Genomic DNA, 27,922 nt, shown 5'->3' with positions numbered 1-27,922 from the left:
TGAAAACATTGCGTTTTATAATAAGTAGCATTTCTAAATCAAAGTAACTAGCAAGATCAAAATCAAAACATTGCGTTTTGAAAATAAGTAGCATTTCAAAATCAAAGTAAACCAGCATTAAAAAGCCTGTCTTTAATCCTATCTAAACTAGTGTCATAGGATTGTTTTTTAAGTTTCGCACTGAGGTCTCGAAACTTCTTTGAGTCCTCAATAACATAATCTCTTTGTTCGTTGATTTCATGCAATAATATCTTCGCGATGAACTTCCTTCTTAAATCTTCAAGTTGTGCGGTCTGCTTGTTGACTTGTTTTTTGTTTTTACCCCTTGCAGGTTCTTCATACTCCACGTTAAACCCACAATCCCATTTTTCGACTGGTTCTCCATGATAACATTCCATATGACGCATAGTGAATATACCACAGTCAATTCCATTATATTGTGTCCTCCATTTCATCTGCATTCTAACAGGGGTTATTTTCTCTATATCATCTGCTTTTACATGTCCAACAGATTTAAGGTAAGCTGCCAAAGCATTCCTCTACAGAAAAAAAAACAAAACAAAAAGATTAGGTGGTTTATATATGTATTTTAAAAGTATAAGTAATAATACTTACTGTATTTTCAGGCACATCCCCATATTTAGCTTCATTTGTTTCTTCTTTGGCGCTGTTGTCAATGATGAATATTTGTTTCTCTTCAAGATTAAAGGAGATCACAAAGAAATGCTGTATATGGAGAATCGGGACAAGGATAATTTTAAAATCCTTTATGCTTTTTAGCTTTGCACCTTGAAGAATTTTTTCTATGTTCATTGTGAATGCTTCTATCATCTTATCTTTATTTGTTTCTTCCTTATCATTCAACGGGAAAGTCTGCGTAAAATTAAACAAATTAACATATTATTGCATTTTATGAAGTTAATAAACATACAGCTGCGTTTTATGAAGGTAATAAAACATTAAGCTGCGTTCTATAAAACTTCATTCTTTCATTCAATCAAACATTAAGCATTGCGTTTTATTAAAGAAATAAATTATAAAACTTCATTCAATCAAACTTCAAAATACTTCATTATACGAAAACAGAAGAATTGAGTTTTATATATCATACCAGCATTCGAATAGTACAGAAAAATCTTGGAGTTTTGTTGTCTTTTGATCTTCTTTTTTCTTCTTCATTCAAAATATAAGACCAACATGTTGGTGCACTTGTGTCTGTACTTTGTCTGTATTCGGTCTGTATGTAAACGATGTCCAAAGTCAGTCTGTAAGTTGACCAAGTCAACTATCCTCCTAGTTTGACTTGGACAACATGATGTTGTCTGGATCGAAGGATAGCCTCGAAGGATACAACTGATCCTTTGAGGTGCTCGAAAGATATGGTTCGACCATAGTTCAACCATTAGACATCGAAGGATGATCCTTCGATGTCCATGCTGATCGTTCGAGCTCCCTGTTATCGATAGATGATCCTTCGGACCATCTATCGAGTCCTTCGACCAGAACTGATATGTATGGGTATAAATACCCATGCAGTGTGTTAGTGTTAGACAGAGATGCACACATAGAGAGTTGAGAGCATTCTGCTGGAGACACACACACACACTTGAGAGTTTACATCTTTGGTTTTGTAAACATTGTGCTTGTAACCGTAAACCTTCATACGTATTAATACAGTGGTGTTAATCGGTGAAATCTTGTGTGCTTGTTTCTCTACTTGCTTCATCCCGGTTTGCCTACTAGCTTGGATTCCGCACTTGCTAGTGGGTTAGTATAACAAGGTTTAGGTTTGTTCTCGATCCTCCGAGAAAAGGGACCTACAAGTGGTATCAGAGCCTCGCTCTTTACCTTGTTTAAAACCGGTTTGTTCGAGTTCTTTGGTGTGTTTGGACACTTGGTTTAGCACTCGTTTTTGGTAGTTTCCTTGCATTTTGAAACTGAAAAACGGATACTAAACCCTTCGGGAGTGTTCGGGGTCGGTTTGGGTAACATAAAAATCGTTTTTTGTGAAACTTTGATTTTTCCGGCCGTGTTCCGATCATCTTTCCGGTGACTGGACTTGGGGATAAGGTTACTTGTTTTGGCAAACTTTTTGAAAGTCAAAAAGTTGGTGAAGATTTGTGTGCAGAACATACTTTCTGCCGAAAGCAACTTCACCTACCTGTCACCTTTCTCACCAACCTGTCCTTTCGTGTCAGTGTGTCAGTAAGCTTTCGAAGGATATCTTTCGATTTCGAAAGATCATCTTTCGATTGGAGACAGCTCGAAAGATTAGCATTCTTCGAGTAGTCTTTCGAAGTCTGAGAAGTATCCTTCGTTGTTGGAATCTTTTCGAAAGTTGGTTGTCCGAAAGATAAGGATTCATCTCGAAAGATAAGGATCTTTCATTGTGAATCTTTCGAGATCAGTATTCGAAAGATATAGATCTTTCGAACTGTGAATCTTTCGTGATAATCAGTCGAAAGATAAGGATCTTTCATTGAGAATCTTTCGAAGACTTCGCTCGAAACTCAACAGTAATCTTTCGATCACTGTTGATCCTTCGAACAAGTCTTGATCTTTCGATCAGATTGTATCTTTCAATTGTTGTCTGTTTGTTGTTAACAGTTTGTGGTGTGTAGGTTATTTGTTAATTTTTGATCAAAATGAGTTGCACAAGTCCTTGGGATTGGAGTACGGATCCACAACCAGATCTAAAACAGATGTCGATGGCTGAATATATGACGAGTGCCATACCTAAACAACAACAGTCAATAAGTTCATGTCAATGGGCTTTGGTATCCAATCAAAGTCAAAGTCTTCAAAATCTTCTGATTAGTGAGAGTGAAACAGGCAGTAACAATCGTCCACCAAAGCTGAACCACATGAATGATTTTCCGTCATGGAAAGGCCGCTTTCACACATATGTTCAAGGACAAAGCACCGACCTTTGGATGTGTTTTGTCAATGCATTCAATGAAAGTCTTGAAAGTAGAGCATCCACTTCTGAAGGTTACGCCAACATGCTTGAAAATGACAAGAAGGCTTATGAATTGGAGAAAAAGGCCTATGCCATACTTACTCAAGCACTCAACAAAGACATCTACCATCAGTTTTCATATTGCAAGACCACGAAAGCATTGTGGGATGCCTTAGTTGCTAGAGGAGAAGGCAATGCAGCTGCTCGAAAGTCTAGGCATGATTTGTTGAAGAAAGAATTTGAATCTTTTCAGTTTTTGGAAAACGAGACTCTGAATGATATGACCACACGTTTCTATCATTTGATTAGTGAAATGTGTGCTTATGGGGTGGCAGCTACTCAACAAGACATGGTGAATAGGTTTGCTGACGCCCTACCCCCAAAATGGAGTTCGTTTATTGAGTTGTTGAAGCATACTAAAGCTCTAGATGAGATTAACATCTATGAGTTCATTCAGAAGCTGGAACATAAAAATGATGAAGAAATTAGGAAAGCAAGGCGTGCTCCAGCTCCTCAGAATACAGAAATGTATTTGCCTGGTTTTGGTCCTTCAGCTAGTTGTGTTCAGCAACCGAAGCTTCAAACTGCTTTTGTGTCCAATACGAGTTCCTTTCCATTTCCTCAATCAACAGCTGCTCCACCACAACCTCAATTCGATCCGAGGTCTTACATTCCTGTTCCAACACAGCCACAACCACAACCTCAACAACAACAACAGCAAGCTCACTATACAAGCAATCCTCAACCTCAGCCTCAAAGTCATCACACAATCCGAGTCGACAACTCAAATCTTTCACACCTTAGTATTGAAGTTGCTAAGGAACATATGGAAATTATCAACACCATGGTCAGTGCTTACTGTGGTTTGGTAGCTGGTCAGCTTGGAAACATCAACATGACCAATGAAGATTATGATCAGATCGACAAGGAAGAAATGGAGTTGATGGATATTAAATGGGCTTTTGCTAGTGCGGTTAGAAGGGCAAAAGATTTCATGGCGCGAACTGGAAGAACTTCGTTGGAAGGAAAGAAAAACACGAAGTATGGGTTTGATATTAATGCCGTCACGTGCTTTAACTGTGGCGAGAAAGGGCACTTTAAACGTGAGTGCACTCGACCAACAAAACACGGCAATCACAACCCGTTCAGAAACCAGACTAATGTGAATGCCCAACAAGAAAACCGTGAACGGAGGATGGTGGCAGTGAATAACAATCAGGGACAGCCTGGAGCTACCAATCACAATCGGGCTTTGGCTGTTCAAGCTGATGAAGGATGTGACTGGTCAGTTCAGTTTGGTGAAGGTGATCAGGGAAGTGGAACTGCATTGTATGCTAAGGTCATCGAGCAGGTTCAAAAGGAAGAATCTTCTGGAAGTGATGACAGTTCTGGTTATTCTGGAAGCTCGGATGAAGAAGGCTCTGTTTCTGGGGATAATCACTCAGAGCCTGATGTGAATGAAGAAGGAGATGATGATATACAGGAGCTACTGAATGAAGCTGATGAGCTTAAATGTCAGAAATCAATTCTGATTAGGAAGGCTGCTGCTACATCAACGGAAATGGAAAAGCTATTCTCTGAAGATGGAGCTTTTTCTTTTCAAACTGCCTTTATGGCAAATGGTTCAGCCTTTACTAGTCAGGTAACTTCTGAACCTCCTGCTCCTAGTATTTGTAAATCATGTGCAGAGATGAAGCTTGAATCAGAAAAGCTTCATAGTCATAATCAGAATTTGGTTATTGAACTGTCAAAATGCCAAGAGGCAAACATGGCTTTAACCCGGAATGAAAAAGAATTTAAATCTGTAATAGAAACATTAAAGAAAAATGTGTCCGAGGTTAACAAAGTAGTTTACCACAAACAAGTAAGTATAAATGAATACATTAACCTTGTGGAAGAAACTAAGAAGCAATTAGCCATTGCCCAATGCAAGCATGATGCGATCAAACAGAAATTGGATAGTTATTCTAACTCCCGATTTGTGCTTGATCACATCATAGACGTTCAACAACTGAAAGGTAACGTGAAAGGTGTAGGGTATAAGGCGTGTCCACCCCCTTTGATGGACAACTATACCAAGATGCCCGATGAAGAGGAAATGCCTCGGTATGAACCCAGTGTGCCTTTGAACTTTGAGGAATTTTCTACTGGCCTAGGGTTCAAACCGGACAATTCTTCAAACACAGCCTCTAAGGAACAAGAAGCTTCACCATCCATGAAACAAAGTCCTCCAATTATCGAGGACTATGAGACATCGGATGATGAATCAGAAGTGGATGTAAGTGATCAGGATAAATCACTTAGCAAGATGAAAGGAGTAGATATTCCACGAGAGAATCACATCCTTTGTGATCCTGATACTCCTGAGGTTCCATCTGTTGAGAAGCAAGTGATTGATCCTGTCAAGGCTGATAAGACAGGTGTGTCTACTGTTAAAAGCAGTAATGTGTTGTACACTTTGGTTGGAGATAATAAAATCTACTCAGATCATGTTTTTCCAATTAAAAATGTAAATAAATCTTTGATTGACAAAGTCTTTGAAGACAATACAAACAGATTTTTGGGAAAAACACTTCCAGGAATTGTGGTAACACAATGTGATCCAATTCCTAAGGCTGAGGTTAGGAAACAATTTGGTAATCAAAAATCTCCAATCACTCGACAACCTACTGCTTCTAAGAGTAAACAACCACAACGAGCTCCAAAGCCAAAGGCTAAAGTTGAATCAAAAGGAGCTCGTTACACGAAGAAAGGAAAAGATGTAAAATTTGTAGCATCAAGAGGTACAGATAAAATTGAGACTTTTGAAAACAAATCAAACACTGATTTTGTACAACAAGTCAAAATTTTGAAACGTAACAGTGATAACAATTACACCCAACACACAAACGGGTGTGATGAAAGAGCAAGTACCTCAGGTTCTACAGGTTCAACATCTGGTAGTCAATCAAGTTCTCCTAAGTCTGTTGAAAGGAGAACTTGTTTCAAATGTGGAGAAATTGGGCACATTATCAGAAATTGCCCAAATGCTCCAAAGAAGAAATTTGTTGAGAAAACTCCACCTGAAACAGTTCACCCTCAACGTCGATCAGTTTCACCTAAACAAGATAAACGAACTGTAAAAGAACAAGAAACTAAACAACGACGTAAGAACATAAAAACTGTTGAAAAAGCTTTAAAATCTGAAGTTAAAACAGTGCAAAAGGAACCAAGTGTGTCACAAACTGTAAAACCAGAATCTTCAAAAATTGGTAGGCACAGACAAACTTGGTTACCTAAGTCGGGTGACAATTCAGGGGGAGCAGTTGTTCTTGAAAACCATCAAGAGATAGAGCTTACGTATCGTGATGCCAAGGGACGACCCAAGACCACTAAGGCTTGGGTCCCCATTCTCAACTGATGTGTTTAATTGACATGTGCAGGATGTTCTAGGAGGAACTATTAATAGTCATTGGATTGTTGATAGTGGGGCATCCAGGCACATGACTGGCGACTTACGGCTCCTGTATGACGTGAGAAATATCAGAGGAGGGTATGTTGCTTTTGCGGGTGATAAAGGCGGGTACATCACTGGAGAAGGAAGTATCTCCAATGGTATCGTGTGCTTTGATAAGATCAATTATGTGAAGCAAATTGATCACAATCTTCTCAGTGTGTCGCAAATCTGCGATAAAAAGTTCTCAGTGATTTTTGATGATGCTGGCTGCTATGTGCTGAAACCTGGATTCAAAATTCCACAAGAATGGATTCTCTTATCGGCTCCGAGAGTTAATGATCTTTATATTCTCGACATGAGCCAGGCGATTACAACATCTGCACAAGTTACTTGTTTTGTCTCAAAAGCCACAGAAAAGGAGTCTATATCTTGGCACAGAAGAATGGGACACATTCACTTGAGAAAAATGAACCATTTGGTGAAAAATAATCTTGTGAATGGTGTGCCTGTGAGAAGTTTTCATTTGCAAGATATCTGTGTCTCGTGCCAAAAGGGGAAGCAAACAAAGAAGTCTCACCCTTTGAAGAAAATCAACACTGTCAGCATGCCTCTCGAACGTCTTCATATGGACCTTTTTGGACCTATGAAGCACAAGACAACGTTTGGTGATGCTTATTGTTTAGTAGTTACTGATGACTACTCTAGATTTTCTTGGGTATCTTTTATGGCACACAAGAGTGAAACTCCTGGCATCCTCAAGGATCTTCTTACAATGTTGGAGAATCTCTATACGTTGAAAGTGAAAAGGATCCGAAGCGACAATGGAACTGAATTCAAGAATCAAGTTATGGATGAGTTTTGTACTTCTAAAGGCATTCTTCATGAGTACAGTTCTCGTTATACTCCACAACAAAATGGTGTCGCTGAGAGGAAGAATCGAACTATTATTGAAACTGCAAGAACAATGTTAGTAGAGTCGGAACTCCCTATTCAATTCTGGGGGGAGGCTGTATCGGCTGCATGCTACACGTTGAACAGAGTTCTTACAGTTAAGAGACATGGCAAGACTTGCTTCGAACTCCTTCAGAAAAGGAAACCGGATCTTTCTTACCTTGAACCGTTTGGTGCTCCTTGTACTATGATTGAGCCGGATGGAAAGTTTGGTGCACGAGCTATCGAGGGTTTCTTCCTTGGATATGCTACTCCGAATTTTCGTGTTTGGAATCTAACTATCAAAAAGATTGAGCTATGGAGCGAAGTTAGGGTTCAAAGGTACACGAGTCCTGTTAGGGCTCCGGGTGATCCGTGGATGTTCGATTATGATGGGCTATTTGACTCCTTTAATCTGCCAACCTTTGACGAAGAATCAGCAGCGGCTCGAATGTTGTTGGAAAGTGACAACGCTGCTGTCTCTCCATTGGTTAGACCTATTGTTGTAGACTCTCAAGCTTCTTCGTCAGTCAACAATATGGTTCAAAATGAGGTTTATGAAGATGCTGCTGATTATAATGACTCTTCTGAAGATGATGAATATCATGATGCAGCCGAAGGATCTTCAGCTCCAGCTGCTCCTGTTCAAGGTGCCTCTGGTGATACACCTCATACGCAGAATGTAGATACTGCTGAAGGGAATGCATCCACCTCTACCCACATTCCTGGTGTGGAGTTGGTTGTTGATCTTAATCTGAATAATTTGGGTATCAATGCTCGTGTGCCAGATAATCCTGAAATGAGGATTCACGATACCCATCCCCAGCAGAATATCATTGGAGATGTCCATCGCGGGGTGCAGACGCGTAATCAGCTGAGAAACAACCGGAATGCTGGTTTGTATTCAGCTATAAGAGAATCTGGTCAACAGAATGACTGGTCCTTCGCGTGTTATGTGTCACAAGAAGAACCAAAGTCGTGGAAAGAAGCATTGAAAGATAGTGCTTGGGTTGAAGCCATGCAGGAAGAGTTACAGCAATTTCACAAGCTTGGTGTTTGGAAGCTTGTTGAAAAGCCTGAGAATTACAAGAAGATTGGCACTCGATGGGTCTTCAAATGCAAGAAAGACGACCGTGGAGTGGTTATTCGAAACAAAGCTCGTTTAGTCGTTCAAGGTTTTCGTCAGATAGAGGGGATCGACTACAACGAAGTCTATGCACCAGTTGCACGTCTGGAAGCTATTCGGATCTTTCTGGCTTATGCCTCATTCAAAGGATTCAAGGTTTACCAGATGGACGTCAAAAGTGCATTTTTACATGGTGTGGTTGAAGAAGAGGTATATGTCGAACAGCCTCCAGGTTTTGAAGATCCTGTTCATCCCGATCGGGTTTGGTTGCTCAACAAAGCTCTCTATGGTCTTCATCAAGCGCCACGAGCTTGGTATGCAACCTTATCTACATATCTGCTGGAGAACGGTTTTCGAAGAGGTCTTATCGATTGTACTCTCTTCATCAAAGAACAAGATGGAGATCTTCTTTTGGTACAGGTATATGTTGATGACATTATTTTTGGTTCTACTAATGATGTTTTGTGTAGGAATTTCGAGCGCATCATGCAGGATAAGTTCGAGATGAGTGCTATGGGGGAAATGAATTTCTTTTTGGGCCTACAAGTACAACAAACGGAGTCTGGGATATTCATCCATCAGACTAAATATGTTGGTGACATCTTGAGCCGGTTCCAGATGTCCGATGCAACGCCCATTGGTACCCCACTGCCAACTAATCACGGAATAACTCCTGACTTGAAGGGTGAACCTGTTAGCCCTTCATACTATCGCGCGATGATCGGATCCCTTATGTACCTCACAGCATCAAGGCCAGATATAATGTACCCAACGTGCCTACTTGCCAGATATCAAGTTAATCCGAAGGCCTCACATCTTGCAGCTGTCAAAAGGATTTTTCGTTATTTGAAGGCTTACCCCGACACCGGTCTGTGGTATCCTAGGGATAATAACTTTGACTTAGTCGCATTCAGTGATTCTGATTTTGGCGGATGTAAAATCGACGGCAAATCCACAACGGCTGGATGTCAGTTTTTAGGAAATCGCCTAGTCACCTGGCAGTGCAAGAAGCAGACGTGTGTCGCTACATCAACATGCGAAGCTGAATACATTGCTGCCTCAAGTTGTTGCTCACAAGTTCTTTGGATCCAACAACAATTGCGGGACTACGGTTTTGAATTCCTAACTACTCCTATATACGTTGATAATTCTGCTGCTTTAGATATCACTAAAAATCCTGTGCAGCATTCAAAGACCAAACACATCGAAATCAAATATCACTTCATACGTGATTGCTTTGAGAAAAGGCTAATCGATGTTGTTAAGGTCCACACCGATGACCAACGTGCCGACTTATTTACCAAAGCTTTTGACAAATCTAGATTTGACTTCTTATTATTGGTAAATGGCATTAAGGTCAAGCAAGAGTAAACCAACGTCGGAAAATCATTTTTGTAAATATCTTTGTGTGTTTTTAAATTTATCTTAGTTTGTTGATTTTAGGGGGAGTAAATCCAAAAATCGGAAAATACAAAAACATCGAAAAATTTCAAAAACACAAAAACAATAGAAAATCAAAAATGAGTTTCCTGGCGAGCAAAAGAGAAAATGATAGTACATCAGTGGTCTATCCTAACCTCTTTAAACCTTAAATGCAAAACGATAAGCAGCTCTATATAAGATGTATCGGTAGGCTCACAATCATTTTAAAGTGTGCAGGGTGATATAAATCTTAATCGACTGAAGATCAGGTGGGAACCATTCATTGGCATATGGTCTTAGTACCGAAATTTCGTTTGATAGATTGCCGAGGTTCTGAGATATTCGGTCTTTATGCTGCTTATCATCTGGGTATCATGGTTGTATCTTTTACCGAAAAATAACGGGGACGCAAGTCTAGATCTTCCATGATACTATACATACGTGTACATATTACATACTGCATTCGACCTCAATAAGTGATAAAATATCACATTTATCCGGGTGTCAAGTTCGTCTCTCTGCTGTACGGAAGTACTGACCTGTTCACGGACTTGCACCTGTGCCCTCATGCATACGAAAATCAAGTTCCCCATCAATAAGTGATTATATCACATAGGGCTTGTTTTCAAATCAAAATAAGTGAGTATCTCACAATTTATACGGTCAAACAGATGATAATCGGTATACTCACCGGTAAGATGAACTCTCGTGCATACCTTGATACGGGAATGTGTCGTGATGTGGATGAACACCGGTCGGTAAGTATAAATCATACCTTAACGTATCCCCTCGCCATGATTACATCTGATAAGTTGAGCTTAAGTGGACAACAATACCGATAATTGTTATAGGATGCTTATCTTAATGTTAACTAACTGAACAACAAGAGTGTTTTGGCATGACCGTACACTGATATGATTCTCTTACCCTCGAAACTCGCAAAAAGAATGTTTGTATATATTTATTTATTTACTGCTTAACTTTTATTGTTTTTCTTTTAAACAGTTTCGTCGTTTGGTGCATATCAGCACGACATTAGCGGTGATGTCGTTTGATAACACTCAAAGGATTTTAAATTGTTGTCTTTTACTTTCAAAAATACCAAAAAGATTTTAGGTGTGTTTTAATATAAACTTTATAAAAGCCAAAAAGATTTTCTTTCTACTTTATTTTCGATCGTACGATGTTGGAGCTCGAGTCTTCGTTACCTGAAACCTGAACGAAAACCGAATTGACTAAATCTTCATAAACGGTCGAAATTTGCAAGTTTTGAAAGTTAAAGACTAAAATTGACAAATTTATTAAACTTTCAAACTGTCGGACGGTGCTTGATTGTGACATGGTCATTCGTGTGTCATTTGTTTATACTATATTCCAAGCAGTTGTTCTCATTACGCGTTTAGATTTCTTGCATGTGCAGATTCTAAAGGCAAGGAGAACATGGTCGATGACAAGCTTTGGATTGAAGACACGACGAGAAGGCGCTCAAAAGATGAAGATGATCGAGTTGCCTCTGGCCATCATCAACACCACCAGGATCTCACTTCATAAAGTTAAAGTATTTCACGAGCATAACTCAAGGGGGAGCTTATGTTAAGGGGGAGTTTGTCAACACACTTCCTACATGATACGGGTAGTTTGTTGATACACTCTCTGCTTTCAAGACGTGAAGACTTTGAAGATCCTCCGACATTGAAGACTTGAAAGGACATCAGAGTTTTGGTAACTCGAAGACCAAAGACCGTCGAAGTTCAAGACGAGTCTGCAACTACAGAAGATAAAGACAAAGCTACAGCCAAGGGGGAGTTTGTTGGTGCACTTGTGTCTGTACTTTGTCTGTATTCGGTCTGTATGTAAACGATGTCCAAAGTCAGTCTGTAAGTTGACCAAGTCAACTATCCTCCTAGTTTGACTTGGACAACATGATGTTGTCTGGATCGAAGGATAGCCTCGAAGGATACAACTGATCCTTCGAGGTGCTCGAAAGATATGGTTCGACCATAGTTCAACCATTAGACATCGAAGGATGATCCTTCGATGTCCATGCTGATCGTTCGAGCTCCCTGTTATCGATAGATGATCCTTCGGACCATCTATCGAGTCCTTCGACCAGAACTGATATGTATGGGTATAAATACCCATGCAGTGTGTTAGTGTTAGACAGAGATGCACACATAGAGAGTTGAGAGCATTCTGCTGGAGACACACACACACACTTGAGAGTTTACATCTTTGGTTTTGTAAACATTGTGCTTGTAACCGTAAACCTTCATACGTATTAATACAGTGGTGTTAATCGGTGAAATCTTGTGTGCTTGTTTCTCTACTTGCTTCATCCCGGTTTGCCTACTAGCTTGGATTCCGCACTTGCTAGTGGGTTAGTATAACAAGGTTTAGGTTTGTTCTCGATCCTCCGAGAAAAGGGACCTACACAACAATTGATTACTTCTCCGGTGATTTCCAATCCTGGCCTCATTGTTTCAACATCATATCTATATAGAAATACATGTTCTTTGATTTCGAAGAGAGTATCCCTGCAAAAAAAAAAAAAATTAATAATAAATTATAATTTTTTTTTATTTTTGTTTTAGTCTATATAAATGAATTTTTACATCATTTCTCCTTCTGCATGGAAAGCGTATCCCGATATATTGTTTTCGTGTGCCGTTCTTGCTTCCTTCATTGCTACTTGTCTTAGATAGTACGGTGAACAAAATACTTCTGGTATATTTTTCTCTCGTTCAGGTCGTACCATCTTTGTTATTATTTCTTCTGTTTTGCTTATATCTGTTGTTGTTTGCTCTTGATGAACTGATTTTGCAGGTGTTTTATACGGATCTTCTTGTGAGTTGAGGAATGAAGTGTTTTGAATTAGATCACTGATTTGCTTTTCAGTATTATCCTGTTCTTCAATTCTCTCAAACATTGTTTGTATTCCAGTAATTTGAACTTCTTTTTCGATTGATCTATTTTCAGATTCCGCTTGAATTTCGGTTTGTGCAGCGAGAGGAGTAGCATCAACTTCAACTTCACTTTCATGAACATTTGAAGACAACTGAGAAATTTTCAAATCAAAGGATGGTACCTCATTATCCTGAATTTTCTTTTGATTTGATTTTTTTTCTTCTTCATCTGTCCTTTTGATCATCTCCAACATTAATGATGGAGTTTCTTCGCTAAATGATGATTGTTCCATTGAAGGTTTTTCCATGTGTGTTTGCAGAATAGATGCAGGGTCATTGTTACTGTTTTTTTCTGGAATGGAGGACTGGACTACAGTTGTGTTATCATCATTGCGTTTTGCATCATCATCATCATTGCGTTTTATAATCAATGGAGTTGAAATGATTTGATTTTCAGTTTCATCATTTTGGCTCAAATTTAGGAATCTTGATGGTGTTTCCATCGTATTTGAATCAATATTAACTTTCTTGTTCTTTTTTGCTTGATGGTTTAATTTTTCCATCAATGAAACCCATTCGTTGACTTTGTTATGAAGTGCTTCACTGTTTGGATATTCTTCGACAAGCTCATCTATGCGTGATTGGATGTTTTCGAAAATATCTTCAAATCCTTTTAAATGATTATCCAAAACAGACACAAGATATTCTTCTTGTGATCTTTTATCTTCAATGTTCTTCATATTTTCATCGCCACTTTTTGTTGAATGAATGGCAGAAAGACCTTCACTTTGATTTTGTGATGGCATGAAATTACGCAGTCGGCTTTGACTGTCTACCCACATTTTATCTTTATTTCCTATTGATGGTTTAATGAAGAATTGCCCCCATGATCCTCCACTTTCTGTTTGTGTTTTCTCTGTTTCATTGGTTTTAATTGGGTTGTTTTGAACATTTTCTTGATTCTCATCTTGATCAATCCAGTCTGTTGCAGCTTTAAGTAATGTGATTGGTTGTTCTTCAGCATCGTCTTCATCATTTTCTTCAGATTCATTTTCAAAAATTTCTTCGTTTTCATTCTCGGATTCAGTTGGATAAACATAAAATTCATCATTTTCATCTTTCTTTTTTTGCTTAGTCTTTTTGACTTTTTTCTTTTTTTCCATCACAAGACATCTCCCCTCATTTTGCGCAGCAATTTCCAATTCATCTTCAAATTCTTGTAATGTTGTAGAGTCAATTTTATCAAGAGAGAACACTTCAGTGTTTTCAGCATCGTCAAATCCTTGTTTTTTGTAAGCATATAGTATCTGTATGAATCATTGCGTTTTAGAAATATAATCAATTCAAATTTTGATGAGTTTTAAAGTATAAATCATTGTAATCAACTTACAAAACTTTAAATATATTGCGTTTTACAAAAATATTGCGTTTTACAATAGAAAAGAAGTTTTAACAAATAAAGAATATAAAGAAACAAAAATGAAAGATCATTGGGTTTTATAAATTGCGTTTTATAAAGTAAAATTTTAAACAAACAAAGAATATAAACAAGCAGCCTAAACAAGCATTCAACAAATATGCAGCAATAGTGAAAGATCAGATTTCATACCGCTAACAATGCAATAGATCCATTGAAGAGCTTCTCATTTCCAGGCCATTGTCTTCTTGTACGCCTTAAAACCGACAGAATATATTCACACCAGTTAAAATCCTGGGTTTTTTTGTCACTTTTCATTGATGGCAAGAATCTTTGATTAACATTACTACTTTGCATTGCCTCTGCCATGATTGTAAAAAATATAACCAAGAAATTTAGTTTGAACAATCTTCCAAGCTCATTTCTTGATTTTAAATAACCAATCAAGTTGTGCGCATACATTCTCTTCAATATATCTTTGCTGAATTGATCGCGCCAGAATTTAATTATAAGATCAGTGTCTTTTGGTCTCAATTTTTCCTCAATCTTTGTTTTTCCATTTGGTATTTGAAGTACCTTTTGGATAAATTCAGCTGTGATCTTAATCTTTTCATCTCCGGTATTTATCTCATCCTTTTCAGCATCAAAGTTTTTTACCAGCCAATATCCAAATTTGCGTGGAACTGAATGCAGATTGAATTTTAGTATGCTCTCAAACCCTATTTCTCTAACAGTATCCCTTTGCTCTTTTGACAAACTTTCAATATAATCTTTTAGATTATTGACTGCACATCTTTGTTGATTTTTTTTCCGTCGTAATCATAATATGGTTGTTGTTCTGGTTGTTCTTTTGTTTTATCTTTCCTCTGTGATCTCTTTGGTTTTGATTCTGCCTTTTCCTTCTTTTGATTTTTTGTCGGGTTAACTCTTGGTTGTGGATCAACAAAATCATCATCTGACACATTGAATTGTGTTAAAAACATATATTTTTTTCTTGAAATTTTGTTAAATGCGTTTTATGTTACCTGAATTTACTTGTTGTTCGGAAGTATGCAGAACAATAGCTCGACTAGATTTTTTATCATTGGAATCAGAAACTGTCTCTTCTGATGATTCTATCACCACTTTCTTTCTTCTCCTTTTTTGTTTTTCCTCTTGTTTTTTAACTTCAAATAGAATAATGAAACAATGTCAATTAACAAATTTATGATAAAACGCATTAACTAACACTATAAAGATAAAAAGCAGTGATTCCCATGTTTTAGATAAAACGCAATACTTTAAATCATATTATTTAACACAGCAAATTAATATTACATAATCTCATTTTGTTTTTTATGATAAATTAACATAAAACGCATTAGTTAACAATGTCAATTAACAAATTTATGATAAATCGAATTAGCTAACACTATAAAGATAAATAGCAGTGATTCCAATGTTTTAGATAAAACGCAATACTTTAAATCATATTATTTAACAGGCAATAGTTAACAACATATGTATCTCAACAAATTCAAAGATAAAATGCAATGTTCTAAAATTCGATTACAATTCTCATAATAATAATCTCTTTGTTTCTGCAACTTTATTAAGGTAAAACGCATTAATTCACAATATATAAATCCCATAAGAAGCATTAGCATCTTAGATCATAGTTTTAGCATAAAACGCAATGTAGTCTCTACTAACAACAATGTTAAGATAGGGGAAGATATAACTCATTAACTATTTTTCGGAACGGATATCATATATTAGGTCTACTGTACTTCATAAAACGTAACTTGAATTCAGTTAAAGAGCAAAAATAGATAAAATTACCATTGTCTGAAATATCTTTTCGTTTTCTAGTTCTTTGTTGTTTCATTGGTGATTTTCGGCTAATATTTTCTTGTTCATCTATGTTCTCTTCTGCTGATGATGTTTTTTGCTTCTTTGATGATTTAGGGTTTTCAGCGACGGATTTCTTTTGAGTAACTCGAATTTAAACCTTCAAATTATCTCTCGACGACGCCATGAAGTTCAAATGGAGTATGATTTTCTCAAATTTCTGTGTGTGTTTGATCGTTCAATGGAAGTGTAAAACGTAATGCACTTTTTTTTCGAAGGATTTCTGTGTATATTCAACGGCGGTTATTTTGGATTTTGACGATAATACCCCTGAAACCCCGGAGAGCGTGTTTAAATGACAGTTTTTAATTTGATTTTGATCTAAACCGTAGATTATGCAATTGGACGGTTATGATTGCTTCCTATCCTTCCTAGCGAAATAAACTTCCTATTTTATCTCCACCCTTTATATATAAACTATGTAAAAATAATTATTTTAAAACCCAAATAAATATAAATTCATGTATATCTAGTACGAAACTAATAATAAATAAAATTGTTAGTAAAATTTATGACAAACTGATATATAAAATAATAAATATTAAATGAAATAATATATGATAACATACTTAATATTTAATAAAACAAAAATAAAATCTAATTCATTAACTGTTATCGTTAAATTAAAAAGATTATACAAAACAAATATAATAATTAAAATTCAATAAATAATATGTATTGACTTAAAATAATGCGTTATGAATAGAAATATTTATATAATAGTTAAAATGAGATAAGTGCTAAAGGGACACGTAAGCAGGATGTGAAAGAAAACAACATCAATGTATAAAATAGTATAAAGGTGAATATTTGACCAGGTAAACCAAAGTTGTGCATTATGTATTGCAAAAGGGACATGTAAACACAATGTAAAAGAAAACAACATCAATGTATAAAATAGTATAAGGGTGAATATTTGACCAGGTAAACTAAATTGCAAAAGGGACACAAACAGGATGTGAAAGAAAACAACATCAATGTATAAAGTAGTATAAGGGTGAATATTTGACCAAGTAAACCAAAGTTGTGCCTTATGTATTGCATAATTTAACTTGGTGCATAATGTCACTTTTGCATATATAATTTATTAATTTATATATGTCTTTTTATACAATCATTTATTTACATAGAAAATATTGAATATAACAAGTAAACTAAAGTTGTACTTTATCATCCTATCATGAAAGGGTTTAAATCTATTATATATAATAAATGAAAGTTATTTGGACTACGTGTCACTTAATTAGGGCATCCTCAGTTCTGTTTTCCCGCCCAACAGTACCACTGCCATTTTCCTTATATAATCTCTCTTCTCACTTCTCCTCTTTCTTTACAAATGCGTAGGGTTCCTTCTCTCTCTCTATTCCGACGATTCAAATTCAAATTTCACAAACCCTGCAAACCTTAATCTTCTTGCAGATGCCACCATAAAATCTTCTTTTGTTCATCGATTACTTCATCAAAAGGTTTGTTCTTCTTTTTTTTTAGTTGAAATAGTTTCATGATTTCCTCTTATTTATACTAATCCTTTGTGTTTTGTGTCTTTTCATGTAACCATTGCTAGGGTTATGATATAGAGTACAACATCTGTTGATTATTGATCTGTGAATATGTTCACCGCTTATTCTTTTTGAAACTAGGGTTTCGTTTGCTTGAGATTTGAATCTTCCGATTTTTTAGTTAATTTTTGTTGATATGTGGTTTTCCATAATCATGGTATGTGTTTTTGTTTTTGATTTTTACTAAAGTTTTGTTATCTGAGTTGTGACTAAATGATGATTGTCAATGATCTGTTGCAGATGATAATGATGATGATTGTTCTACTGTTGTTTCCAGTATCATTGTTCCAACATCGTTTAAAGTAAGTGTTTTTTGCTACTCCAATTTTCAAATTTTGAGTTTTTAATTATGAAGTGATATACTCTAATTCTCGCTTTATATTTCAGTCTAATGACAGTTGTTTGAAGTTCATACAATATGTTGCGGGTTATTATAGGTTTGTATTCTAAGAAGTATAAAGTTTAATTAAACACAAAGAAAGATTATTAAATTTACAGTTAAAATAATTTTTTCTTATGAGTAAATGATGATTATAATTGACTTGTGCAGAAGATGATGATGACTTGTCCAAGAAAGGATCTGCTACTGTTGTAAGATAAGATTTTATCTTACTAGAGTAATGGTCTTTCCTGCCTTTTTTGTATTAAAAGAAGCATAAAGTTTGGTTTAAAGCAGCTCTTTATAAACAAAGTTAAGGATTAAGTATATGAGGACAGGGCTACTCTTCAGCAGCTGAAGAAGTGTTTTCATGTACTGCATCTTCGTCTGTTCACTAGACATCAGCTTTCTATAAATCCTGATGTTTATGCATTGAGTCATTCCATGGAGTTCATGGCGATTGTTGGAGATATAAATTGATTGACTTTATGTAATTAGAGTTTGATTAACCAAAGGAAAATGACTGCTTAGTATCAGCACTGGCTCGGCATCTACAACGGATTCAATTTAGTATTTAATTATCAGTGGTTCTTATGTAACTTTTTTTTTTGATGTAGTACAACAGTTGTTTGATCTGTATTATAAATACAACAGTTGGTTGATCTTTATACTACTAAATAAAAATGCAGTACACTTGGATGTTAAATAAGTTCCTCATTATGATTATTTGGATATAATGTTTTTGAAATTCGTTTTTTTTTTTTTTTTTTTTTTTTTTGCAAATAGATGTTTATGGACAAACTTCTCTTTAAGGTCAAACATTTGTTTAACCTCAAATATGTTTTTATGTTAAAACATCTGTTTAAGGTGAAATATCTGTTTAACTCCAAACAACTGATATGGAAGGTCAAATATCTGTTTAAGGTCAAAGATATTTTTCATTAATCCTTAAAAGTATGTTGGAACCACTGTTTTGGTTCAAACATCTGATTGTTAAATGTTATCCATTGCTGAGAGACAACCTCTTCTTCATTCTTTATGTTGACCACTGACTGTCCAAACACCAGTGTTTCAATCACTATTAGCTATCTACTGATATTTAAAAATTAAAGTTAACATAAAAAATCCAAATAACTATTGATGAGATTATGTTCCATATAAAATTAGTAATTAATGGTAATTTTTTGAGCTTTGGACATCTTAAATATGGAAAATGGGAATTTCAAATTGACAGATATTTTTTCTTAATTAAAGTTAAAATAAAAATTAGAAATGTCATGATGACATTGGCTTTCAAATTAAATCAGTAATTATTGACAATATTGTTAACTTTTCAAATTCAAAATATGCAAAATGGAAATTTAAATCACTGTTGGTTATCCATTGATAGTTAAAAAATTGTCACTGCTCACATTTTTATTCTTCATATCCACTGATATTGACCATCATTGCTTTTACTAAAAAATATCCACTGCTCACATTTTTATAATTGATGCGGTTAATTAATTATAGAATGAAATTATCAAATGAAAATTAAAATTGCAATAAAATTACCGTTACCCTAATCGTTACATTCCAATGAGATAAGAGTTCCTCCAATATTGTTTTGATGATAAAAATTAAACTTAACATAAAATATCAAAATAACTGTTTTTGAAATTCGTTTTTTTTTTGTTTTTTTGCAAATAGATGTTTATGGGTAAACTTCTCTTTAAGGTCAAACATTTGTTTAACCTCAAATATGTTTTTATGTTCAAACATCTGTTTAAGGACAAATATTTGTTTAATTCCAAACAACTGATATTGAAGGTCAAATATCTGTTTAAGGTCAAAGATATTTAAAATAGTAAAAAATGATAGTTTTCATTAATCCTTAAAAGTCTGTTGGAACCACTGTTTTGGTTCAAACATCTGATTGTTAAATGTTATCCACTGCTGAGAGACAACCTCTTCTTCATTCTTTATGTTGACCACTGACTGTCCAAACATCAGTGTTTCAATCACTGTTAGCTATCTACTAATATTTAAAAATTAAAGTTAACATAAAAAATCCAAATAACTGTTGATGAAATTATGTTCCATATAAAATTAAAAGTTAATGGTAATTTTTTGAGCTTTGGACATCTTAAATATGGAGAATTGGAATTTCAAATTGACAGATATTTTTTCTTAATTAAAGTTAAAATAAAAATTAGAAATGTCATGATGACAATGGCTTTCAAATCAAAGCAGTAATTATTGACAATATCGTTAACTTTTCAAATTCAAAATATGTAAAATGGTAATTTAAATCACTGTTGGCAATACACTAATAGTTAAAAAATTGTCACTGCTCACATTTTTATTGTTGATATCCACTGATATTGACTATCATTGGTTTTCCTAAAAAACATCCACTGCTCACATTTTTATAATTGATGCGGTTAATAATTAAAGAATGAAATTATCTAATGAAAAATTACAATGAAATTACCGTTTAACCTAATTGTTACATTCCAATGAGATAAGAGTTCCTCCAGTATTGTTTTCTTGATAAAAGTTAAAGTTAACATAAAAAATAAAAATAACTGTCAGTTACATTTTGTTGTATATCAAATCAGTAATTAATGTTAATTTCTTGAGCTTTGGACATTGAAAATATGCAAACTGAGAATTTGAAATTGACGGTGTTTTTCTTTTAATAAAAGTTACAATAAAAATTAGAAATGTCATGATGACAATTGCTTTCAAATCAAATCAATAATTACTGACAATATCCATAACTTTTAAAATTCAAAATATTCAAAATGGTAATTTAAAATTCAGGGGTATTCTCAAATAATACTTTCTAGCATATTTTAGATGCAAAATATGCAAAATGGTAATTTAAAATTGACATTCTCTCTCTTTTTTTTTCCTACAAGCGCAATATAGATTCATAAGATTAAAATTTATTCATTTATTCATGACCTTGAATGTCCAATTATTACATAAATAACATACTGAACCAATAAACTTTTAAATCTAACAATAACCGTGAGAATTAAGAAATGACAGCTTCAACTCCATCGATTGCTGAACTTCTTGATGAATGTCCTTCAGCATCGCCATGAACTCAACGTCTCTATTACCGCACTCTATATTGCTGACAACACAAAGGTCATGAACTGCAGTTGAAGGCATTCGCATAAGATTTCTGGAAACCTGCTCTCTCGTGAACAGGCCAACTTGCAATCCATCAAAATATCTCTTCAGCTCTTGAAGAGTTGTCCTATCTTCATATACATGTTCCTTTATATGCTTGACAAAACGCTGCTTTAAATCATCTGATTTTACAGTAGTGAATGACGCCATATCAACAATAAACTATATTAGTCCACTTTTTTGAAAGTATGAATCTTGTTAGGAAATTGTGATGAAAAACAGGTGAAGTGGTCATGAGTTTATATACTTAATCAATCTAAACGTGTAGATTTAATATAAACCGATTAATGTATATTTCAAAACAGCAGTCTTTTAATGCAAAATCCTTTCCAAACCCCAATTTTTATGGGAGAATTTTAAAATTAAATATCAAGAAACCCAAGGGACAAATTTTCGAAGTTCAAAGAACAAAAGCATATTATCATAATTACCATTAACCTATTCATTTACCATGTACACGCGTTTTTAAACTCTATAAAAGATCGATAATTACTTTTCATTCATGTAGGATCGCGTGCTGACCCAAACGAGTCAATCGGAAGAGCTCTAATCCGTTTCAGATGTGGAAAATAAGAAACGGACGTGAAAAACAGCTTGATATACTTAATTCTGCCTTGTATTAATGATTTCACACTGATTATAGTCAAATGGCACTTCGGCAGCAGTTCGGTACCGGAAACAAGAGAGTCATGTTTGATTTCGCTCAGAGACACCTATATATAGGGTCCTGATTTCGCTCGTAGTGACACAAGAACCATTTGGAGCGAAATCAGCAACATGTTGATTTAGCTCGAAACCGTTTCGGGCGGAATCAGCCTTTGGAGCGAAATCAGAACTTTAAAACACTAAAACATCTTATTTTCTCTTACAACATGCCCTGATCTAACAATCTAAGACTAAGACTCGATACAAGACGAAGTCGACAGATGTATGTACCAACAGACTCCCTCTCAGATGTTGACGAGTCTTCAGTGTCGACTCTTCTCAAACTTCAGTCTTTATCAGTCTTCGGGCTTTTCCTGCTCTTGACTCACTCTATCTTCACCTGCATATCAGCACCAACATATAACTTCCAAACTCTCTCTAACAGACTCCCCCTTAAAACATGCTGGGATCGTAGTCTGACTTTTACAACATCAGGATCATAACCTGGCTTGCTACTCTCAAACAGAAACCAGGCTTTCCTGCAAATCGTCTACCCAAAATATAAGATTCATAAAAATAAGATATTAACAAAAATATTTAAAAATTGTATGCATCAACACTGACTCCCCTTCTATCAATATACAATCAGAATAACAGTAATCATTCATAAAATCATTTTTAAAACAAAATTTTCTTTGAACAACTTTTCAATCAAATTCATCCAAACCTGTTCATCATGTTCAGCACTTGGAATTTTGATAATCAGCTCTTCAATATCAGTTAACGAAAATCTTTTTGGATTTTTCAAAATTTTTGCTAAAACATACTGAAAATCTTTTTGGAATTTTATGAAACAACCGAAATGAAATGCAGTAAAGGAATATTTACATACAATATATTTGTGAGTTTGTGTAAGAGGATCATATCAGTTTCTGAGAAAAATCACCAACACCGTTAAGCTTTAATCATTTTAAGTTTTAAACGATTCACTTAGATTGTCAGTATGCTTATCCACTTAAATTTTCACACAAAGTTCAACTGTTTCGAGATACGAGATTAATGTTTTAAACACTTAAACTTATTCGCGTGTCCCACCTCAGAATATACTCTCGTATCCAGATCCCAATATTCAGTCTTACAGGTGAGTATACCTAGATGATATCTGTAAGGGGTTAGGTGCGAAACCGTGAGAGCTCAGGTCAGAACTTCCGTTCAGCAGAGAGATGACGGCTCGGCTTTTGGTGGGTCCCCTTTAGAGGATCTTTTTTACAACAACAATGACTATCAATTTTGTTGTTTCATCAATTTGCTGAGGGTGGCGCTATTTTTCAAGCAAGCGAAAAGTATTCTCCGGGGACTAGGCCATTGCTTCTGCATTATCAGAAGTCCCGGGATAATACCCCAGATATCACTAAGCATAAAGACCTAGTATCTCAGAAAGAGGGGTCCTTCAAACAAGATTTCGGGGGTTACCCATCTATCCGAGAGATGTTACCCACGAATTAAGCAAGTTTGAAATTTAGGTTTATATCTCGTCACAATCTATCAAATGTGCAAATACCTACTGACACATCATCAGTGAGACCGTTTATCACTATTAAACTTTCTAATTCTTTAGCATGCCGTGATCGTCCACTGATGTACTATCATTTCCTCTTTTATACAACAAAACTCATTTTTGATTTTATCATGTTTTTTGGCTTCTTTTCAAATTTTCTAATATTTTTGGATTTTCTGTGGATTATCTATGAAATTTTTACTCCCCCTAAAATGCAAACACATTTAAAGGAAAATTTGAAAACAAACTGTACAAACAAATTGACAACTGATATCAAATCACTTCAAATCTCCATCCACTCGGCATAAACAATCAGAACTCCCCCTCACAACAAACTATTTTCCCATTGTGAGTTCAAAACACTTAAGTTTGTTTTAATCAAATGGTTTTTTCGGAAAATTAGTTTTGTTGATTTTCAAACCACTTGTAGGTTAGGGGATAAACTCATCATTTGTTTTCCAAAATATCACTTGTAAGAATGGTCCAATCAAGTTCAACTTAATGACCTTGATTAACCACTTGTCAATGAAAACCTCTTTCAACCACTTACAGGTTCACTCACCAATTATAACCACTTGTAAATCAAAATATAACAATTTAAAGATATCTTTTGTAGATTTACCAAACAAACATTTTAAGAATGATGCCGATTCCTGCTCCACTCTTACCAACCTGGGAGCTCCGGCAAGTCAGGTATATACTCAAACATAATGTCCACCCAAGCCTGACCAGCCTTGGGTGATTTTGGAACACATCCATCCCACCAACATTTTGATTTGTAAAATTCTTTGGCACCCTTTACCTTCCTATCAACCATCTTACCGAAAATATGTTTGACTTTCCCATTGAAAGCCTTCTCAACATCAAATTCTCCCTTATCAGCGAAGAATTGATTTGAGATCTCTACCTTTCCCACATTCAATTTCAAATTTTCCTTTGTCAATGGAGGAAAATTTTCATCGTTCACTTCTAGAACGGAACTCACAATCCTTTTCTCAACCAATGACTCCTCTGATTTTATGGAATCAGATTCATTGTCAGAACAACTATATGTTTTAACCACCAACTTTTGTCTACTCAAATCACCTCTTCTTTTGTAAAACCTTTTTGAACTTTCTCCTTCCTCAGAAGTAGAATTTTCAAACTTTTTAACATTTTTTACAGGTTGTTCTTTCTTATCAACACAAGTCTTTCTCAAAACAGCGTTAGAAGAAACTCCCTGTTTTTGGTCGTTGGTCTTGGGGCAATTCCAAGCTATGTGACCAACTTCTTGACATTTGAAACAGGTTCTTCTGTCAACTCTTTGATCAAACTTTCTCACATTCTTCTTCACTTCAGCAAGAAACTCTTGATTTGACTGCTTCCAGAACGGTTTCTTCTGTTCATCCTCTGAACTTCCTCCTGAAACAAATTTTGTTTTTGGTTTATAAGTTTTCTGATTTTTATAACTTTCTTGTGAAATAAAACCAAGACCTTTCTTTTTGAGATTACCATTATAGTTTGGTTTCTTTTGAAAACCATAACCACAACCATAACCCATTTTCTTGTTTATTCTTTGTTGAATTCTTGAAGTGTAAGGTTTAGGTTTTTCAGAAAGATTTAAATCTTTTATTTCAGAAATATTAATTTCTATTAATTTGAAAACCTTTTTGATCTTCTCAGTTTTAACACTTCTTATTGGGAATTTCTCATCAGAATATAATTTGTCTGAATGATTCAACGTATATGCTACTTTGACTGATCCGTCATTCAAATTAGATTTTAATAACAGGAATTCTTTATTATAAACCCTCTTAACCGGCGAACTCTGACTCTTCTTAGACGAATTCGAACTATCTGACTTAGACTCCGACTTTGACTCTTCATCCATATCCAACACCTGATCAACAACTCTCTTAACTAACTCAGACTCATGATCAGTGTCAGACGCTGTGAATGTGACATCAATATTGTCTGGTAATTCATCAGTGATTTTAGACTTTAATTTGATGTTTAGAGCCTTGTCTACTTGTTCCTCATTTGGTTTCCTGGGAGAATAACTCTCAAAGATAGGAGGCGGACATCTGTTATACTTGACACTTTGTGTCTTACCAGTATCCTCTTCTTTTTCTTTCTTCTTGAAAGCTTTAAGACCTGCAACAGTAGGATAAACACCATCAATCAGATAATCGCAAGTAGTATATCTCAAAAGTAATCGGTTAATCCTTTCACTCTCAATTTTCTCAAGTTCCATCTCCTTCTTCAAATTAGCACAGTCTTCAATATAATCATTGATGACGCTTTGCTTTGTCATTAAAGTTGCACTCATTTTGTCATTTGCTTTTTCGATTTCTGCATTTGTCCTTTTCAGACCATCAACTGTCCTGTTTAGAACATCATAGGACTCTTTCACATACTTCACATCAGACAATAAATCTTCTTTAATCTTTTCCAACTCAGCAATCCTTTTGTCTTTTTCTTCACAAACTTTGCAAGATTCTGAACATTTCTCACAAGGCTTAGTAACTTCAACCACCTTTTCAACTATCTTTTCAACTTCGACAGTCTTTTCAATTTGAACAAGTTTCTCGACTTCAACAATTTTTTCAATTATTTTCTCAACTTCCACAAATTTCTCAACTTCGACGATTTTCTCTATCACTTTTTCTACTTCAACAATCTTTTTTATTGTGTTTTCCGTCACAGCTTCAACTTTTGTTTCTTCAGCTTCTGTCTTTGCCTTTTCATCAGCGAGTAACTTTGCTGCTTCCAGCTCTCTCTTCAGACGTGCCATCTTCTTCTGATTCAGCATTTCAACTTTATCTGCATAGAAAAAATTAAAACTGTCAGGATCAATACTTTTCTACATTTGTTAAGATATTCTTCCTCATCATCAGTATCAACATCACTTCCTAGATCTGGAAATATTGGAATTCTTTTCTGACAATCTTCATTTTCACCCAGAATTCTTGTAACAAGAGCCACATCAGGTCTAGTCACACCAGGTATGTAATTGTCCCAGCTAAATCCTTCTGCAACAATCTCATCACCTTGATCTATTATCCCAAAATAAGCTTTCTTATTTGCTTCTTCAATCATTTTCCCATGAGCAGTTTTCTGATCCTTTTGTTGAGGTTGTTGGTCGATCTGATGAAAGATTGATTTCTGATAATAATTGCTCTTATCTTGACTTCCAGTTGTCTCTTGGTTCTTACATTCCCGTTTAAAATGACCTTTACCTTTACATCGAAAACATGTAACCTTTGACTTGTCAAAACCAAGTGGAGAGGTAGCCATTCCTCGAAACTCGTCTCTGCCAGTAATTTGCTGAAACTTTTCAGCTCTCCTGCATGCACTAGCCAAACACCACTTTACATCCATCAGCTCAAGCTCTTCTGCATCAATTTGGTCGTAATCTTCTTTCGTGAGCATCAGATTACCAATTCTTCCTGCAATTAGGCTTTCATACGACTCTAACATGGCTACAAGAGATGCCATGTGTTGTTTAGCCACTTCAGGAGATAGATTTTGACCATTCTGAATGTTCAAAGTCACATTGCACTGCAGATTTGTAGAATTTAGCTTCTGAGGGCTAGGTGTTTTGCTGTTTGGATCAAAACTTGAGAATGATGAAGTGTATCCACCACTTTGAGTTGTAGTGCTAGCATTTGGACTTGCAGAACTATCAACACTGAAAGCAGTACTAGTCTTTGGACTTTGACTGGGAGTGGCCTCAAACTTGTTCCCTCGGTAATACAGACTGACATCCTGTTTCGCATTTGGATTTGTCATGATAGCTGTCTTTTGAATATCCAGCTCCTGTTCTTCAATCTTCTGGATGAATTGTGCTAAAGTCATACTCTCAGACTTTCTCATGAGTTTCACAACCATCAAATACGTTCCCCATTTGTGTTGTGGCAAAGCTTCAGCTAGCTTATCAACCCACTCATCATCCTCTTTCTGAGTGTCTAATCTTCCCATTTCCAGAACCAGATGACAGTATCTATCAATAGTCTGTTTAGTTGTTTCATGATCAAATGCAATAAACATGTCAAGCGATTTCTTCAATAAGGCTTTTTTGTTTTTGATCATATCAGCACTCCCTCTGAATTTCTGAATCAAAGCCTCCCAGATTGATCTAGCTGTTCCGTTATGTTGAATTAACACAAAAATATTTTCTTAAACAGCTTGCTGAAGAATGCTGATCATCATCTTTTCACTAGTATATTTCAACTTGTCAGCTTCTGTAAAATCATTAAAACCCTTTTCTAACCCGCGTTCATTCTTTGGTCTCTCGTAATCTTTTAGCAATGAACACCATGCATCAAATCTGTAGGCTTGAACCCAGTTCTCAAATCGGTTTTTCCAACCCTGAAAATCTTCAATGTACATCAGCTTCGGTGGTTTCTGATGAGTACCCGTCTCATTCTCACTGTATACTGTTTCAGCAGCGGTAACTGGTGCAACGGGTGTAGCAAAAGCATTGTAGAATTCCTCAGCCATGGTTCGGATAACACGTTTTTCAAAATCAGTCAG

At 35.5% G+C, this 27,922-nt stretch overlaps 1 protein-coding gene across 1 annotated transcript; it reads right to left on the bottom strand.

The window, feature by feature from the left end:
• Positions 1–101: 101 nt before the first annotated feature.
• Positions 102–27,889, bottom strand: LOC110893102. Its single transcript, XM_035981309.1, has 13 exons — positions 27,777–27,889; positions 27,247–27,389; positions 26,291–26,442; positions 26,049–26,186; positions 25,541–25,646; positions 15,219–15,359; positions 14,634–14,978; positions 14,386–14,555; positions 13,943–14,083; positions 12,486–13,852; positions 12,320–12,407; positions 616–873; positions 102–539 (listed from the first exon to the last, which is right to left on the bottom strand). The coding sequence occupies exons 1-13, from the start codon at positions 27,887–27,889 to the stop codon at positions 102–104; spliced, it is 3,600 nt and encodes a 1,199-aa protein (XP_035837202.1).
• Between the last annotated feature and the right edge of the window lie 33 nt (positions 27,890–27,922).

This window comes from Helianthus annuus, chromosome 12 (assembly GCF_002127325.2).
Source record: "Helianthus annuus cultivar XRQ/B chromosome 12, HanXRQr2.0-SUNRISE, whole genome shotgun sequence".
NCBI lineage: Eukaryota > Viridiplantae > Streptophyta > Magnoliopsida > Asterales > Asteraceae > Helianthus > Helianthus annuus.
The sequence above is the reverse complement of the archived record's forward strand: the minus strand, read 5'-3'. Positions and strand labels throughout refer to the sequence as shown.

Excerpts from the sequence above, each read along its gene's own strand:
- LOC110893102 (XM_035981309.1), bottom strand. The coding sequence starts at position 27,889 with ATGGCTGAGGAATTCTACAATGCTTTTGCTACACCCGTTGCACCAGTT. Across the intron at positions 27,390-27,776 it reads CAGAAACCACCGAAGCTGAT|ATACTGTCATCTGGTTCTGG; the intron begins GTACATTGAAGA and ends GACTATTGATAG. Across the intron at positions 26,187-26,290 it reads TTCCAGATCTAGGAAGTGAT|AAGAAGATGGCACGTCTGAA; the intron begins GTTGATACTGAT and ends ATGCTGAATCAG.